The sequence below is a fragment of the Lolium rigidum genome, chromosome 7, assembly GCF_022539505.1.
Source record: "Lolium rigidum isolate FL_2022 chromosome 7, APGP_CSIRO_Lrig_0.1, whole genome shotgun sequence".
Taxonomy (NCBI): domain Eukaryota; kingdom Viridiplantae; phylum Streptophyta; class Magnoliopsida; order Poales; family Poaceae; genus Lolium; species Lolium rigidum.
The window spans coordinates 200,190,927-200,210,307 of record NC_061514.1 but is presented as its reverse complement, the minus strand read 5'-3'; the positions used below and the strand labels follow the sequence as shown (position 1 = coordinate 200,210,307).

General features: G+C 46.6%; 1 protein-coding gene across 1 annotated transcript; it reads right to left on the bottom strand.

Moving 5' to 3' along the window:
• Positions 1 to 2,947: 2,947 nt before the first annotated feature.
• On the bottom strand, positions 2,948 to 4,775 carry LOC124677506. Its single transcript, XM_047213490.1, has 3 exons — positions 4,188 to 4,775; positions 3,910 to 4,111; positions 2,948 to 3,818 (listed from the first exon to the last, which is right to left on the bottom strand). Exons 1-3 carry the CDS (start codon positions 4,575 to 4,577, stop codon positions 3,292 to 3,294), a joined length of 1,119 nt encoding a protein of 372 aa, XP_047069446.1. The 5' UTR covers positions 4,578 to 4,775; the 3' UTR covers positions 2,948 to 3,291.
• Positions 4,776 to 19,381: the final 14,606 nt, after the last annotated feature.

Sequence of the window (19,381 nt, the reverse complement as noted above, 5' to 3'; positions counted from 1 at the left end):
TATGACATAAAGTGTGCATAAAACATGTAGATAACATCAATAATGTGGCATGGAACATAAGAAATTATCGATACGTTGGAGACGTATCAGGCGGCCTTGGCGGCGAGGGGGAAAGGGTGTGCCTGTTGGTGAGAAGCGTCTTCAAGCTCCTGGCCGGCCGTGGAGGCGAGGAGGAGCTCGCACAAGCCGACGCTGATTCTGCTGCATCTTCCATCAGGTCTTACCTATTCTGGTTTCGACTGGTGGTCTCCGGTCATCGGGTTGGTTTCTCCCTGGCCTGTCGTGGTGGCGAGGAAGGAGAAGCCACTGATTCGCCGTTGAGCGCCTATCGGAGCCAGGTGCTGCCCAAGTGGTGCTATTGTCTGGCTGCTGCAACTACGCTTCACAAGCGTCGGCGTCGACCGCCGCTGCTATTCGTGGCTTGTGCTGGGCTCACTAAGAGCTCTTCTTCTTCCGCTTCGACTGGACGACGCTGTTGCGCGCCAGATCCCATGCGGAAGCCCTTTGATCTCACCTCGGGGCTTACAGTTGACACCATCCCAAGTGGCATGTTCCCCGGCGATGGCGTCGACTCCCGAGCGGCGAGATCTCCTGACGGAGGTGGAGAAGACCAAGGACTTGATTGCTTTTTCATTTTTAGTCCTAGGGTCTTTTTTGTAAAAGTCATGACCTTATCTGCTATTCCCCAATTTGTTAGGGGTCTCGATGTAAGTTGTAACCCACCGACGGATTAATGAAGCAGCCTCTGAGACTTTCGGGTCCTTCTTTGTTAAAAAAAAATTAGCTGTGAGCAGCCCAAACAGGCCTGGAAGAAGGAACGGGGTCGTCCTCCCAGGCCTGGCAGGAATGGCAACTGCCGAGCGTTATCGCCTCGACATCGGGTTGGCCGGACCTATACTTGTCCCCTCCCCACCGCAAGAGGCCAGAGCGCGCGGGTTCTGATGAAACCGCAAAGCGTGATCATGCATGGCTTCCAAGGTTTGCCATGGCACACACGGAGGCAAGCACGATGTACAGATGCCATGGCCGAGGCGGCCACAAAACGAAGAAGCTTTATTTACCGTTTCTCGCGTTAACTTTACCCTTGGACTTCGAATTGTCTGCTCGCCCCGGTCAAAATATTTTCTTGGAAGGTCGCAGATTTTACCTTGGACGAGGTTTTCTACTGCGCGTGGAAAAACACCAAACCCAACGCAGTGTCGCGCGCCTTTCGAGATGGCACGAGTGCAGCGCAGGCAGCGCACAGACCTGCTCCATGCCAGCCATTGTCGCCGCCGTGAAAATATTTAGTGTCTGTCCCGCGTCAATGACACTGGGCCCTACGCCTGCTGCTCTGTCTAGGACTTATCCAACGGCATATGCTTATTTTGTGCCTTCGGTAAAAACACAACGAAACTTTGAAGAGCCTTTCTACAGATTTGAAGTTTTGTAGAGTACTCCAACAGTAAGTAGTACTAGGTGATAAAGTCCCAACAGAAAGAGTCGAATGGGCCAAAGTTAAAAGCCAAACAAGAACGTTGTGTTGAGATGATTGGCATACATGATTGATTACAGCAGTGGTACAATAATTTACAATAATTTCCGTACTACCTGCTCAAATGAAGTCGCAAGGCTCTCTCATACGGTCATGGAGTTTTCAAGATCAACAAGTAAACATGGTACAAGAATGTTGACGGGTAGCAGATCAGATTTCACTCCAGTAATTTATATACTCCCTCAGTTTTCAAATAAGTGTACAGTTTAACATGTTTTAAGTTAAAGTTTATTAACTTTAATCAACTTCCTACTCCCTCTGGTACAGTTTACTATGCACGCAACATTTTTTAGACTAACTTTGATCATTAATTTGTTCAATAAAATATAAATATATATGTCTATAAAAGCTAAAAAGGTTCCAATGATATAATTTTTATGACATACTCTCTCCATTCCTAAATATAAGCCATATAGTTTTTTGAGAAAAATTCCAGAATATAAGGTTAACTACGTTGTCCCACTTGTATGAACAATATTTTTAGTGATTTGATTATATTTCCTTAGCTTATGTAATGTTCTCTATTAGCTCACTTTAATTGTCTAGGGTAAATCTCAGCAAACATGGTGTAATTTTTCCTAAATGTGTATTTCTTAATTTCCGTACGAAAAACTATATGGCTTATATTTAGCAACAGAGGGAGTATAATTCATATTGATCAAAATAATGGCTGAAGTGTTTTTCTAAAACTACTTGTGCGACTATTAAATGGATCCAGAGGAAGTAGAAAATTGTAGATAGGTCACTAAATTAAGATCACCAGATTTATCTTGATATATATTTTAATAATATATTGATTTAATATCATATATGTTGCTATTTTTGTGTTTTAATTAAAACTAAAAATGTTTAAGTTTGAAAAAAATAAATTATACACTTATTTACAAACGGAGGAGTAAGTTAATAAGGGTGGTGAATCTTGCACCTCATGCTCCGTCATAGCATGGTACTACTCCCTCCACTAGGAATTATAATGTTAGAGAACTAGTTCAGTAAGACCAAGAAAATTCATAACTTCTCTTCAAATTATTGTATGCAACAATAGTTGTACATGCAAGAGAGAAAAGAGAGAAAAAACATGCATTAAACAACAGAAGACAATAAATAAGATAGATCTTATAATTTCTAATAGTATAAAAACCACTTATTAGTTATTTGATTTAAAGGATTTCTAAAAGAATTTTATAGGATTCTTACCCACAATTATTGAACTCTCCATAATTTCTATAAATTTGCTTTTCTACTACAATCTTATAGAATTTCAGCAAGAGGTTAGACCTCTTGAAAAAAATTCCAATGTTTTTTCTATGATACAACCAAACGGACTCTGCAGCTAATTTCTGGTTTTTTTTTTTAATTCATGTAGGATTTAGCATGTCATGACATACTATTCGTGTGTTTTTCTTATTCGTGTACTTCTAAAATTCTCCGAATTCCCTTAATCCTTGTAATTCCTAATGGACTGACTACATTTTTCTCAATAAAAAGGGGCGAGGAATACACTCATACAAACAAAAAACTGCTGGACTATTCCTAGCTCTCCCCAATTGTGGAAACCAGAAAAGTTGCTAATGAAAAGGGAAAATAGGCGTCAAACGCCAAGAGCTAGACCTCGGACGGATCAAGAAACCAAGAGGAAAACAGATAAAATTGGAGAGGGAGAGAGAGCTCTTGTCCTGTGCTAAGCTAGTAATGGATCGGAGTTGGAGTACTAGGGACTATCGGTAATCGGTTGCTATTCAACTGCCGCGCTCAGCTCAGAGCACGGAGGCGAGCCCGGCGATGGGCCTCTTCTTCCTCGCCTCCGGCCCCACCGGGCGCCACGGCGACGGCGACACCACCACCGTGATCTTCTGCTCCACGATGCTACCGTCGTCGTCGCAGGCGGGGGCAGATTCGAGCCCCTTCGTCTTCCGGTCAAACCGCAGTTCGAACTCGCCGGTGAAGCTCGCGGCGGACACCGGCGTCGGGGACGGCGGCTTGATGTCGTCTGAGCAGCGGACGTGCGGGGAGAGCCACTTGGCGCGCATGTACTCGGGCTTGCGCCAGGGCGGGAAGTGGAGGCCCTTCTTCTTGAGGCTCTGCCGCGCGGCCTCGGCGACTACGGCGACGATCTGCCCGAGGCGGCCCGGTGTCCCGACGAAGAGCGACGGCAGCGCCTGCAGCACCGCACGGTACGCCTTGGTCGAGCGCGCCACCTGGAACTCCGACCGAAAGTCCACCTCCACGATCAGCCTCGCCGTCGACGTCTCCCCCAGCACCGCGTCGATGTACTCGTGCTCCCCTGCATACGGTGGAGCGTCAGCGACGATGATTTTAAGCGGAGTGTGCCAGTGAGTCCGACTTACTGCGCTAGGCGATGGTGCCTGGTTTACCTGCGGGGAAGGAGGGCGTCTTGTCCCAGCGCGACTTGCAGACGCTGGCGTCGTGGCCGAGGACTCTCAGGCCGTCGGCGACGGCGCGACGAACGTCGGCTTTCTTCTTGGCGCCGCCCTGGCCCTTGCGGCACCTCTCGGCGATCCTGGACGCGTCGGCGAGGAGGTTCCGCTCCGCCACGCTCGCGCTCTGCACCAAAACCTGTGACCAAAATAAAAGGAGTCCTTAGTTTTCAATCAATCCGACGAGCAATTAAAAAGAGAATCACGGATAGTACCTTCAGAGCCTCCAAGGCGTCTCCGGCGGCGGCCTTCGAGGCCGAGGAGGGGGCGGAGTGGCCGGAGGGGAGGAAGTCGAACACCTCGTCGTCGCTGCTGTCGTGGTGGCCGCTCCCGTGGAAGCAGTTGCAGCGCCCGCGCTGGGGTCGCGACTCCACGGCGGCCGCGTCCTCCATGAAGCTTAGAACCATGCGGTCCAGCCCCAACGATCCCACCTCTGTCTCCAGCGGCTTCTCGTCCTTGCCGTCCCCGGCCTGCACCCGCTCCGCCGAGGACACCCGAACCAGCAGCCTCCGGAACACGGACACCCTGGCGGCCGGCGGTTGCGGCGGCCTGTGCTCCATCGCGCCGTGACCGTGGTGGTTCCTCAGCTGGAACGGCAACGGCATCTGCAGCGACGCACCCCTGCCACCCACCTCACCCAACTACCTCACTTGTCAGTACAAGAATGGGGCGCGAACACCACGTGCCGATAGAACGAGAGGAAGTGTGTAGCGTCGTGCTACTGTCGGCGCAGCAGCGGTTCACCGGAGGAGGCCATGTCCGGCGAGCGGGGCAGTTTCTTTTTCTTTCCCTCGCCAGAAGGAGGAAAATGCGGGACTGATTTGTTCGCTTTCTCTCGAGGTTTTATAGACGAGCTAGAGAAGAGGTGCATGACGTGGTGGACGTATGGTACGTGGCATAGTGGGTCGAGGCGTTTACGGAGGGTGAGGACGACGTTGACAGGTGGGACCAACAGGTGGCTCACGGTATTTGCTGCCGTTGTGAGTGAGAGAGGCTCACTTCGTGGGCGCGGGATAAGAGCAATTCCAATAGTATAGCCAACTGTTGGCTATAACAAGATGTTATATCATTTGTAGTCATCATATGGCTAACATGTACAATAGTTGGCTATAAGAATGTAATACTTTACTAATATATGGCTCACATTTCACTCTCACAAGGTGCCTAGGAGCACGTGCAAGAGCTGGCTATTGCATAGTAGCCCACCTCCCTTCTCTCTCCTCTTCTCTCTCCTCCAACTCATCTAAAATATATTATTTAATGTCTTATAGTCAGCTGACTGGACTCTATTGTACTTGCTCTAAATGACACACTTGCCCTTGGGTGTGTATACCTAGGACTGTGCCGAGCGGCTAGATTGTAAATTTTGGTGCAATACCATATTTTAGCTCCCATATATATATATATCCGAGGAGCAGAATTGGTGATGAGGTTAGTGAGATGAACCATAATGCAATTAAGTTTGCAAAGGTGAATTTCAAAACATTGTAAATTCTCATAAATTTTTGCTTGCGATACGAATAGTGTAATGGTTGAAAATATAAATAGAGAGCACGTCGATATCCAAAGAAGCATAATTTACCAAGTAATACATGAACAATGTTGGGTAGCGTGCATAATTGTGCCTCGATCAAACTACTGTGGTCCGCAAACAAGGTATGGACTACCAAGAATGCCACAAGGTTGATGCAAGGGTACACTAATGGTTAAAATGATTAGGCTAATGAGACGATCGTAATGCATGATCTATTTTCTCTATGTCTAGTAATTTTTATATTCTTATTGCTGCTCTCATCCACAAGCCTTAACAACATCACTTCCCTATTTTAATCTTTTCTCCAATTCCAATGGTGTGCCAAATAGAAGATAGCGTGTACTTCTTCGAGCAGCTTAGCTTGGACTTCAAGGTGACGGTCACTGTTCAAGAACCAACCTTAGAAAGGTGGATCTCTCGTGTTTTAGAGGACTTCCGTTGCACTATAGATGACAAGATCATTGGAATAGATTCAGGGCTCCGCAGAGAAAGGTGTTAGTCAGAAGCTTGTTTCACCGAAGAAAGGGCAATGAGCCAACCGTGTGTCACCCAGTGAGATACGATCATCAAACGGGCTACTTAACCAGCATGAATATGCCCTCGGCATGACCAGACGATGATGTCTTTCTTATGGGCGTGCAACACTGAACCATCCACCTAGCTGCCCCCCCCCCCCTCCGGGGGGGGGGGGGGGGTTGATCACGCCTAGGCAATGCTCTTGTCTGTATCGCTCAACTATCTTCCTACGAGTCAACACCTATTTAACATGGCAAGCGATGTTGTGCCACACGGCTTCTGTATAAACGTATGATACAATCGTGTATCTTTCCCGGTTAGTGTGATTCTTCTCCCACAAACTGCTTACATGACGTTATGCAATCAATGTCCAATGCAACCGCGTACCACCGTCTTTTTCCGCTAATGACGATTCTTCCCTAGGGTTTGTCTATGTGAATTCCAAATTGATCATGTCATCAAACGACATGCCTAACCACCCACCCAACACGCTTACACTACCCAGCACATGAAAATGCAACACCCATTTTGACAGATGTGAGGACTATGACATAAGCCACCTTCACGTTCTCAGTTTCTATTTGGCAGTAATGTAACACGCACCTCCTCCGTGTAAGCCCGCATGTTCATATGCATGTTATTATGATGTGATTTGCGTCTATTCTCATCGACGTGCACTACCACCACTACCACTGTGTCATCAAGCAACATGTTTTCCCACCGCGCCCAAAAAAAGTAATCTATGTTCGCTCGCCTACATGCTGAAAAATTTCACATGCTATCATCGACGTGCACTGCAACTGTGGGCAATTTTCTTAACAGTGGTGCCCCATGGCAGAAAGAGGGTTAAGTTGAATCTAAACCACTTACCAACGGTCCATTGAAGCGCATTTCTGGTGCCATGAGCATATCACCAACTCGCAAGAATCTTGTTTACTACGTTACTAGTGTATTAAAAAATCTTGTACTCTAGGTAAATAAATTGTGTGCCTCTTGGCTATTTTCGTCGATTGTGATGCAGAGGTTTGAAGATATAAAACTCATTTGTTTGCAGTTCGATGCCTTCTAGTGTCAGTTAATAAGAATAAAAGTACTTCATAATAATTTTGTAGCAAACATTCACTATTCCGTAGGTCAGCTCATCCATTTTTGTTTGGGAGGGGACCTAACGATTGATATTTGTACCTATCTATTGGTGCAACCACTTGATTCTTTCTTGGCACTGTTTCCTCAACTACTGTTCTTTTTGCCTCCCTCGGAAATCGACGGGTACACAACCTTAGGAAGCCGGCAGTTGGGTTTCTCATATTTAAGATACTGCAGTCCGACACTGAATTAGCACTCGACTAGCTAGATGGTCTCATACAAAGTAAGGTATCGCCTGCACCAGATTATTTCCCTCTAAATCACCTGGCAGGGACACAAGTTGGTTGAGCTAGGGCCGCCGATCTACCAAATACCAATCCTACTTCTTTTGCCTAATCACGAATGCAGTATACTCCCATGTGAACCTTAACTTCATTTAGCTAAGTGGAATGCAGATCTATGGAGAAAGCGTAGGAACAAAATCTATAACTTTACTTCTTTTGTTTTGGGGAACAGAAGATTTGTAGGAGTATAAATATTTATGTTTCCATATGAGTTTGGAAAATAAAACCATGATCCCATGGTTATATGGAGCTATCTATGTACGATGAATTTGGCATGTAAAAAACCACTCAAATTGAGTTCATTTGTCAAATATACAAAATAGGGAGTGAGGAGAAGGAAAATATGGTGGATGATCATCACTCAGTTAAATAATACTCCCAGCCTGCACAACTTTATTGTCAGTCGCACTCCTTATAACGTCCTGAAAAAAAAGTGATGAGCTGACCTTATACCACATTGGCTACATATCTACATCATAAATGGCACTATAATGTAGTTTACTCTCGTTTTCACAAAGTTATCAGCTAACCTAAAAGGGTCGTCTCCTACGAGATGCGATAGCACTGAAAAATAACATAGCAGACCTGCAAGTATAAGAATGCTGAACGTTCTTTTCCCTCTGTGCCTTGCAAATATAGCAAACAATCTTCTTGTTGGTTAGTTTATAAAATACTTTTTATTCATTTTAGATGATGCAGTCATATGACCGTACTATTCAGATTTGTATCCAATGAATTGATTCTATTGGGATCCATCCTGATGGACCAATGAGTCATCGCTGGTATACAATCCGATTGACTACAATTTCGGCCGTTTCTATGATCTCATCTGGATCAAACTCTGTTTCAAAGAGTTGCTGATTTTGAGCAAAACTCTGTCAATAGTTTAATTAGTTAACTATCCTGACAATTAGTGGGAACTTCTTATGTGACCATGCGGTCATTAACGTCATGCCTATGGCAGTAAGGATAGAAATCTTATCTGAATTTATATATCTCAATTAGTTTCTTTGATCAAAGTAGTACCGCCAGGATCTGTTTAATTACAAGGTAAGATTATTTCCTTTTTCAAGTGTTGCTTCATAAAAGTTAGTAGTATTATCTTATTCACCTTAAGTCTACAGGTGAAATTGCTTGTATATGAAACTTAATTGATACTAACTTCCTCCTGTGCTACATAGCGCATTAACTTACAATTAATTTGAATTTGTTTCGATAAGACATATGTCATTCTGCAATTTGATGATATGTCTCTGGTTGCCGGTGGATGATGATTATAGTCCAGTTACATATATAAATGACTGGAAATTAAAGTATCTACTCCCTCCGTCCCGGTTCACAGGGTCTAATCTAAAAAAACATTTGTCCCATAATACTTTCCTACTAAGGTTTGAATGTATTTAATTACAAGTAGTAACCTCCTCTAATTACACTTTACCTTCTCTTTCTTCCCTTTTAACATCCCTGAAACAACCACTGCATGCAGGTGGGGTGGGAAACTAAACGAGTTTTGAGGTGGGCTGGGGTGCATGTGAGTCTGTTAGCATTCCTATTAACTAGCGAGTACATCTGATTGGAGAGAGCCAAGCATTGAAAAGAGTTTTATCATCCAATCAAATGTTGCCTTGGTCGCGATGCAAATTTATGTGAGCCCTATGAACTGGGACGGAGGGAGTATAGGATGTCACAGGACACATGTTACCAGCAAGTGATTCATTAATTGGTCAGTCTGCCAAGCATGGATGCAATTCAAGTGTTTTGAGGTCTATTACTTGCAGGATTTAGAAGAAAGGCAATCAAACTAATTATCAACTGTATATATTAAGCCCTACCGCCCTATAAACAAACACCTTGAGAAGCTCACATCAGCTAGCTAGCTAGCTACTGATTGCTGCCTGCGTGGATGGTTTAGGTCGATTTCATTAATTAATCAGAGGGAGACAATGTTACACACCATCCTTTCATCAGCAATATTTTTATCATCAAGATTTTGCAGGATAAATTAATTTTGTTCTGCAAACTTTTTTCAATAAAGAAAATATATTAATATCAAGACATACCGAGGTCTAGTTAATTTTAGAACTTCAAAGTAATAAAGCACCCATTAAAAAAAGTTAATTTTAGAAGTCAATATTGCCTTAGAGTTTGTTAAAAGACATTTGTTTTCATGAATCCAGTATATATGCTACATTTCAGACTTTCACTGCAAATCTGCAACATAACTTTGGGGCATATGAACACCTCAGACTTCAGGTTAATGACAGCCTGTTCTATGGTCAAGCCCTAGTAAGTGCATTGTCATGATTGGCAAAGATTTTTTTTCACTAACCATGCTTATCTATGGAGGATGCCATTGCTCTCAAGTTATTTTCACATGATGGTCATCAGAGTCACTTTCATGTACACATACCAGTGGGCTCATATAGCGGGACATTCTGTATTCTAGATGGAAGGGATTCAGGGAGTACACCGGGCCACAAGCCAACAATATCACACCACTTTCGCTTCACAAAAGGTCAAAAAAATAGAATCCTACCTCTCCAAGTCTCCATTCATGAAAGCTATGCCTTTTTGTTTTTTTTTCTTCCACACAGCAAGTAATACATCTATTTATCCCACAATAAGTGGTTGATAGGGATAGATATGATGATGATATCCTAGAGTGACAATCTATGTAGTAAACGAATATATCTGAAACTTCATGTCCTTTTGCATGTGTCCGTGTGTGTGATTTTGCAACCTTATCTCAAGGTCATAGATATAGGCTTAGTTTCCTAGGTCGGTTGTTTGGTTGTGATTTTAGGGAGAGGATATGTATTGTTTGGTTCTGTGGCTATGTGCGACGTGGTTGACTGTTCATAGTGGCATGGCATACATCATGTTTTCAACAAAAAATAGTACGCCTCCAATTATGATCCTACAAAACTTAAACGTTATGATTGTACTTTCCATATGCGCATATCATATATTTTGTTTTGCAAATGATGTTGTTTAAGAGTTACCTTCTCACTGCAGTGGATTATCATAATCTTCTTTTTAACGTCAGTTTTTCCAATTTTATGTGGGTATGACCCTCTTTGTTTTTTTTGTGTGGCTAATTTTCAGCAAAAAATAATAAAATAAGCACAGCATGGCAAAGTTCAGCAACCGCGAACTGAAATTAAATATCAGTGCTTCAGGGAAACGTCGCGCGGATATGCTGTGCATCAACATCACACAAAGCGAGAGGAAAAGGAAAAGGAAAACACTGGCGGTTGTGGTCGATCTTGACAACTGCTCCGCATTTGACCTCCCTCCATCGCAAGATTAGCTAGAAATACCAACACACGTGTGTCACGTCTTAAGGCTGTCGATGCATGTAGTATAACCACGTCATTTCGTAGTATATATAGGAAAGCAACTTTTAGTACCGACGTGTTTCATATGTAGACTCACGCGCGTGGCAAAAACCATTTTATCTGTCGGCACGCGTGCCGCAGACGTGTGGATTTCTTGGTCGAGGAAGCTAGTATAGCAGTAGCACACTGTACACCCATCATGACTGGGCCTACTTGTCCTATATACAGTAGTACTACTATCTTCGTAAATTTTCGTTTTGACTTCTTGTCCAGGTCGCAAGTGTTTTTATCATTGCACCTGCTTATGAGTTGCGACTTGCAGAGTGTGCACTTTGTGGCTCCTCATTGAATTATACCGGACTCTTATCACTAGTGAAAAACGGGACATTACCATCGGTAGGTAATGGCCATTTTTACCGTTGCCTAACCCTTGCAACGCTTCCGGTGTTAAAGGCCCTCTCTAGCACCGGTTCAGTTGTGAATTGGTGCTAAAAGAGCATTATGTGGCTGGCAGTCGAGCGATCGGGCGGAAGATCAAACCGGTGCTAAAGGTTTCTGGCGCGGCAACGTTTTGGGCGCTTCCCTGCCGCGGCAGAAGTTCATCAAAACGCTACCGCGGCAGACTGTCGCGGTAGGGAAGTTCACCAAAATGCTGTCACGGCAGACTCTGCCGCGGCAGGGAAATTCACCAAAACGCTGCCGCAGCAGAGTCTACCGCCACGCCTCATTTGAAACACGTTATAATGCACACATATAAAAAATCATTATATTACACAAAAACATCGTTATGAATATATAGATCGAAGTGACCTCTTTCATCGTGCTTGGCCGAATATATTACATAATTGAGAACGAGTATGTTTGGGAAAACGCCACACATGGGGCGATCGTCCTTCATTGTATATATAGCACAATACAGAGTGTCTTGCAAGGCAAGGAAACAATCTAAACCTACCAAACCGAATATAAACAAGATCGGTGGAGGGATTGTGTTACAGATATTGCCTAGCAATCTATACAAGAGATATACTCTAACATCCCCCCGCAGTCAGTGCGTCGGGCGGACGAACGCACAGACTGTACCGGAAATCCAAGAAGAGCTGCGAGGGGAGCCCTTTGGTCATGATGTCGGCGAACTGCAGCGAAGAGGGGACATGGAGAACCCGTATCTGACCGAGAGACACCTTCTCCCTGACAAAGTGGATGTCGATCTCGATATGCTTAGTACGGCTGTGCTGAACCGGGTTCGAGGCCATGTAGACTGCGCTGACGTTGTCACAGAAGACAACGGTGGCCGAGTGGAGGGGGTGATGTAGCTCCTGCAGCAACTGTCGGGTCCAACAACACTCGGCGACGGCATGAGCAACAGCTCGATATTCCGCCTCAGCGCTGGAGCGGGAAACCGTAGCTTGTCGCTTGGAGGACCACGAGACCAGATTGTCGCCAAGGTATACACAGTAGCCCGAAGTGGAACGCCGTGTGTCCGGGCAACCGGCCCAATCGGCGTCGGAGTAGGCCGTGAGTGTAGACGCCGGAGTCGCATGAAGACGGAGCCCAAGATCAAGAGAACCCTTGATGTAGCGAAGTATCCTCTTGACCAAGTTGAGATGAGGCTCTCGAGGTGCATGCATGTACAGACATGCCTGCTGAACCGCATGAGCAATATCGGGCGAGTCAGGGTGAGATACTGGAGAGCCCCTGCAAAACTGCGATACTCCGTAGGATCAGCCAGAAGAGGGCCCTCATCAGCGGAGAGCTTGCAACGCGTGTTAATAGGAGTGACACTTGGGTTGCAGTCGAGCATGCCGGCGCGTTGGAGAAGATCGGCAGCATACGGCGGCGAGAAAGTAGCATCCCGCGTGACGTCCGTGTCACAGAAATCCCGAGGAAGTAAGAGAGAGCCCCGAGATCGGTCATAGAGAACTCCCGATGTAGAAGGTCGGTGATGTGCTTGAGCAGCTGCGGTGTCGAGGCGGTGAGGATGATGTCGTCGACGTACAGTAAGAGGTACGCGAGGTCGGTGCCGTGTCGATAGACGAAGAGGGACACATCCGGCCGAGAGGCGACGAAGCCGAGACGATGAGCATAATGAGCAAACCGCTGGTACCATGCTCGAGGAGCCTGCTTGAGGCCATAGAGCGACTTGTGTAGACGGCAGACATGATGTGGCCGAGCTGGGTCGATGAAGCCAGGAGGTTGCACGCAGTAGACCTCCTCGTCAAGGTTGCCATGAAGGAAGGCATTCTTGACGTCAAGCTGATGCACAGGCCATGCGCGGGACGTGGCGATGCCGAGAACGATGCGGATGGTGGCCGGCTTGACGACGGGACTGAACGTCTCATCAAAGTCAATGCCGGGCTGTTGCGAGAAGCCACGGACAACCCATCGCGCCTTGTACCGTGCTAGTCCACCATCAGAGCCAAACTTGTGTTTGAAAATCCACTTGCCTGAAACAATATTAGCACCAACCGGACAGGGAACAAGAGTCCAAGTACGGTTTTTGATTAGAGCATCATATTCATCAGTCATTGCGGCGCGCCAATGAGGGTCATGGAGTGCGGTGCGATAGGTTTTGGGCACAGGAGAGATGGTGGATGTGACGGCTGAGAGGTTTAGGCGCTCGCGGGGAGGAACGTGGATACCGTGTTTGGCGCGGGTGGTCATGGCATGAGTGTTGTCGGCTGGAGGAGGTGCACGCTGGGGCGGGGATGGGGGAGGCGGTGGGGTGGGCGGGCCGGTAGGAGACACGGGTGGAGGAGGCGACGGTGGCGTCGCAGAGACTGGTGCGCGTGTGGTAGGCGCAGCGGATGCAGGTGGAGGCGTGGGTGTGCTGTGGATGGGAGGGGGCTCGGTGGCGGCGAGGTCTAGAAGAAAATCGAGGGAGTCATCAGGGAGGCTAGGAGGGGTGGAGGCGAACGGAAAAGATGACTCGTCGAAGACGACATGGCGCGAGGTGATGACACGGCGCGTAGATATGTCTAGACATCTATAGCCACGATGGGAGGAAGGGTATCCGAGAAAAACACATGCACTAGAGCGGGGTGAGAGTTTGTGTGGGGCTGTAGCGGATAGGTTCGGGTAGCATAAGCACCCGAAAACGCGAAGATCACTGTAGGAGGCAGGAGCATTGTAGAGACGCTCATAGGGAATGGAAAAGCCAATGGGTTGACTGGGTCGAAGGTTAACTAGGTGAGTGGCAGCGGAAAGAGCTTCGGCCCAATAGGATGGTGGCATATGGGCTTGGAAGAGGTCGAGGACGACGGGCACGTGCGTCTTGACGCTGGCCACGTTCATCGCGAGGGAGGAGGAGGACGCCGGGGCCGGCAGGTCGGCGAGAGCAGCGGCGGAGCTGCTGTTGAGGGCGGCGGCGGAGCCGCTGTTGAGGGCGGCGGCAGAGCTGCTGGAGAGGGAGAGATCGGTGCCAGCCATGAGGCGGCGGCGGAGAGGGAGATCGGATCGGGGTGGGCTGGTTTACGTAGGCTGGAAGGGTTACTTGGTGTCTGATACCATGAGAACGAGTATGTTTGGGAAAACGCCACACATGGGGCGATCGTCCTTCATTGTATATATAGCACAATACAGAGTGTCTTGCAAGGCAAGGAAACAATCTAAACCTACCAAACCGAATATAAACAAGATCGGTGGAGGGATTGTGTTACAGATATTGCCTAGCAATCTATACAAGAGATATACTCTAACAATAATAGTACGGTACACACGTTCATGCATATATATGTGTACAATAGAATTTCTATGGATTATCGATTTCCAAAATTGATTGGGAGTTGATGGTATTGTTCGTTTGATCTATGACTTGCTCAAGTAAGAACCCCGCTAATTCTTCTTGAATTGCTCGTACACGCTCGGTTGTTCGGTTGTTAGAAGTCCGTCCCGCAACCGTTCGATCTAATAATATTAAGAAGGTGGTCAATATATATATATATATGAATGAAGCACAACACAATTGATCGATGGTGATAAAATAAAATTATGAATGTTGTTTACGTACTTCAAGTTGATCTAAAATTCTCCCCCTCTAGTGGGTCGTCTGGTGAATGAACTCGCAAACGTAGAATCCACATAAATTATTCACGTCTACTTGCCTCAAGCACTTTATGAGAACAGAGTTCAATCAAAATAATAATCAAGGATGGTAATGATATTGAAATTAGAATCAAAGAGATGCGCGGACCTAGCTAGTAGTACTTACGGTATAGGTTTAAGTTCAAGCTCGTTTTTCAACACACCCGGAGCCTTCTTGGTGAACCGTTTCCAAGTCCTGCCCGGCAAAAGAGTTATGAATTACTTGATGATTGAAATTACCTCTGGAGCATATCAGCCATGTCCCCCTGATATAGGCATCCCAAATGGGCCTGCCAAAGATAGTACCTGGGGTTTAATGAAGGCCCGCTACCCGAAGAATAAGAAGGTTCGAGAGCCCAAGATATATTAAGGAAAGTAGAATTGTAATAGGAAGTGTTGTTTGTAATCTGGCGGGATGAGTTAGAAACCGTTCCGGACTGCGTAACTTGTACAAAACGAAACCCTCGGCTCCACCTCTTATATAAAGGGGGAGTCGAGGGACGAGGAGATCATCGAATCATTGTACGCAAACCCTAGTTTTCATAATCGTCGAGCACTTTTCGGCTGAAACCTTCGAGATCTACTTGCCCTCTACTTCTAACTAAACCCTAGCCTACAATCCATAGGCATTGACAAGTTAATCCCTTGTCAATTGGCGCCGTCTCGTGGGAATTAGAGGCGTAAGGATCTGATCTCGATGGCACGTTCAAGATCTTCGACATCATCAACCGGAAGCAACACTATGGATCGAGGTAAACAGATCGCTGTTGGTCTTGTTGATTTTGTTCCTCACCCACCCTCCCGTTTGGATGCATATGCGTATGCGGCGGAGCCCATGGAGATGACGTTCGGAAGGTTTCACTTTCGCGTCGAGAAGGAAGGATCGTATCGTGTCGAAATTCCGATTTCGTCGGGATCATCGGCGGTCGATTCCGATTTTTCAAGCTATGCATCGTCAAGCGAGTCAGAAGAAGAAACTTCGGCAACACGTTACGTCAGCATCGAGCAAGAGAGAAACTCGCCAAGATCTTCGGCAATACATCGTTTGAGTCATCTGCGGACTCATATATAAGCGATGGCTCAAGCGATGTCGACGATTACGACTTCATCGACAAATCTATCACGGTGGGCAAGGTCTTCATCAATCTCAACAATGATGTCACCAAACCCAACATAGATCGGAGTACAAAATATCATCGGATTTATGCTATCGACAATCAAGAGGAAACATCGGAGGCTTTCGACGATTTGGGTAATCCTTTTGTCGATCCCTCGGATCTAAGGAGAGGTATGGGCACTAAATATGTCGGGCCCACACCACGTGTCGAGTTCAACTTCCACAAGCAGCACTGGGATAGAGCGGCAAAAGCCCTAGATGGTTCGGAGCCAATGACGACAACGGCCACGGCTCAAGAGCGCAAGCCTATCAATATAGGCTCGCACGAACTGCCTGAGAAATAGAAAAACGAGGCAGCTGAGTTGAACGGGAGAAAGGAGGCAGCTACGCATCCGGCGAGGAGAAGGGCAGATCTAAGTGGACAATCTAGAGTTTCGGGTGATAGCCACGGGGAGGCTCGGAACGAGAGGAAGATCAAGGTTACAACACATACCCGAAGCAGAAAGAGAGCATTTGGTTCAAAACCTCGACATGTCCTTTATGTCGATAGATACAAGAGGAAATATTATCCCTAAGACACCAGAAGCTGGATATATGGCGACACAAGCTTACATCCTCGCATCCAGGCCACCCCCAGGAGATCCAAGGGAAACATTATACAATATGGCGTTAGCGAGGGTTGGAGCTATGGGGACGGCGTTCGTAGCAACGCCTCCCGAGAAGGAGCGGCAAGGCAAAATAGTCCACGACCTGCGGCGGCAACGGCGGCGGTTCTCGAAGGACCAAGCGGAGCAAGAGACACGGGAGCACAAGCAAGGGTCGATAGAGCGAGACAAAGCGAGAAGGGATCATCGGCAATCCCCGGAGCTTAACGACGAGGATATGTGCGGCCTGCCGTGCTTCACAAGGAGAGTACGAAAAACTCGAGTCCCGTCGGGATTTAAGTTGCCTGATCACTTCAAAAAGTTCGACGGCCTGCAAGATCCAGAAGGATCGGCTGATTGATTACCTCGAGACGGTGAAGTTAGCTGGAGGAACTAGAGCAACGGCCATGCAAAGTATTCAGGTGCACTTAAGTGGAGCCGCACGATCTTGGATCAAAAAACTTCCGCCGAGGTCTATCGACAAGTTCGGGAAAGTTTCGAGGACGTATTCGTCAAAAACTTCAGGTCCACGTGCAAAAAACCTGCGTCGTTAGAAGAGCTGAGAGCGTGTCGACAAAAGCCAGATGAGCCAATGAGAAAATACATCCAAAGGTGGAACATCATAAAAAACTCGGCAGAGAATATATCTGACGAGAGAGCAATAGATGCGTTTGTCGCAGGAATTAGGCGTGGAGATTTTGTCGAGGACTTGGGAAGGACCAATCCAAAAACAGTATCTGCGCTGATGGAGATAGCAAATAGATGGGCAGACGGAGAAGACGCTGTCCACAATAAACGACACAGGTCGCCGGAGGAGGACCGTGGTCGAAATTATCAATCGAGGCGACGATTTCCTCGGCGGTATCCAAACTATGACGCCCCGGGGAAAATTTCGGCAGGATTTCGGGCAAACACGGGAGGAAACAACGAGAGATGATTATCGGAGAAGCAATGAGCAGCGAAGCGATAATAGGGACGACTCCCGCAACGAGACAAAATAGTGGGCCGAGGTTTCCAAGACCTTTCGTGTCCCCGAAGAAATGTTGAACGGACCGTGCCGGATGCACTTCTTCCTCGACAAGCAACGGGAAAAGACGGTCGGGGCACCTGCGAGAAAGACTGTCGAAATTTTCAAGCAATGTTCGGATACGCGAGAAACGCTCACGCTCGAGCAGCACGAGAGAAACCCTCGGGAGCCCAGGAGCGAAGTTCATCTACCGCCACCTCCCGCGATTACGAGACGACAATCGGCATCAGCTCGGAATAGCGGCAGCACCTCCACCACCACCTTATGTTGATCCTAACTCAAACGGAGCGGTGTCGATGATTCGAGAGGGAAGGCCGTCCAACGGAACTCAAAAAGTAATCTCGAGACAGGTGTTCATGGCGGAGAAAATGCCTCCACCAACGAGTTGAGTATCTCAATTGGTCGGGGCAAGACATCGGCTTCACCATAGCGGATCACCCGCAGCAAGTTCCTCGACCAGGGCAGTCAGCACTTATTCTGCCAGCAGTTATTGCGGGCTTTGATGTTTCTCGAGTATTCATAGATGGTGGCAGCAGCTTAAACCTTATGTACGCAGATACATTGAGGAAGATGAACATATCCCTAGCAAACCTGAAGCCAACGGACACAAGGTTCCACGGCATCACACCGAGAAACCAAGTTACCCATTGGGGAAGATCAACCTCGACGTTCGGTTTGGAACCGAGAAAATTATAGAATCGAGAAGCTGGAGTTTGAAGTCGTGGATTTTCCATCACGAGTACCACGCTTTGTTGGGACGACCGGCATATGCTAGATTTATGGCGGTACCACACTATACATACTGTTGTGGAGATTGCCTGGACCCAAGGGGCCAATTACAGTCAAAGGGAGCTTCGCCTTAGCGGATAAGTGCGACAAGGATTTCCATCGGTTATCAGAAACTTTCGGGATGCAAGCTGAGTATTTGGCGTCGAAAAGTATGACTGATTACTAGGCCTGGGCGTTCGGTTTTAACCGAAAATTCGGTTCGGTTTTTCGGTTTTTTTGATAATTCGGGTAATAAGAAATGAGAACCGAAATTATATCGGTTTCCTAATTAATTTGTAATTCGGTTATCCGAAAATTCGGTTCGGTGTTCGGTTTTTAACCGATTTAACCTAATTTTGACAAAATATAACAAGTCAAGTACGTTTGATATCACGCATTAGTTTGGCAGCTGCCGAGTTGCCATGACTAGAAGCTAGGTTCACGTACGAGAAGGACTATTGAGCATGTATATACTATCAGTGCTCCTTCTAACTCCAGGAACCATACGATCATGTAGTAGCAAACTACTCGTACATAGCTAGATGAAGCAAAATGAAGTTAGAAATATGCTTATGCTTATATACACGTACTAATTTTTGGGGGGAACTTGTATACATATACTACGTGCATGAGGCTGCCTTTAATTTTTGTTAGGTACGTGGAGTTTGGGACTTTGGCCTGCTTGGAATTGGGTTGTTGGGCAAAGAAATTAGTTGAAACGATTGACAGTGAACTTCTGTATGAGACGATTATGCTATATGTTAACGGAATATCGGTTTTTAAGGTTATTTCGGTTAACGAGATGGTCAAAACCGAATTTGTTAATATAAATTCGGTTTTTCATATTTGAGCACCGAAATTATTTTCGGTTAATTCGGTTTCGGTGTATTCGGTTTCGGTCCCGGTTAGTTCGGTTCGGTGTTCGGTGCTCGGTTTTTTATGCCCACCCCTA

What these genes read in the sequence shown, in the direction of transcription:
- LOC124677506 (XM_047213490.1), bottom strand. Translation starts at nt 4,577, where the DNA reads ATGCCGTTGCCGTTCCAGCTGAGGAACCACCACGGTCACGGCGCGATG. An exon ending in ACGCCTTGGAGGCTCTGAAG is followed by an intron (nt 4,112 to 4,187) that starts GTACTATCCGTG and finishes TTTTGGTCACAG; the next exon opens with GTTTTGGTGCAGAGCGCGAG. An exon ending in GACGCCCTCCTTCCCCGCAG is followed by an intron (nt 3,819 to 3,909) that starts GTAAACCAGGCA and finishes CACCGTATGCAG; the next exon opens with GGGAGCACGAGTACATCGAC.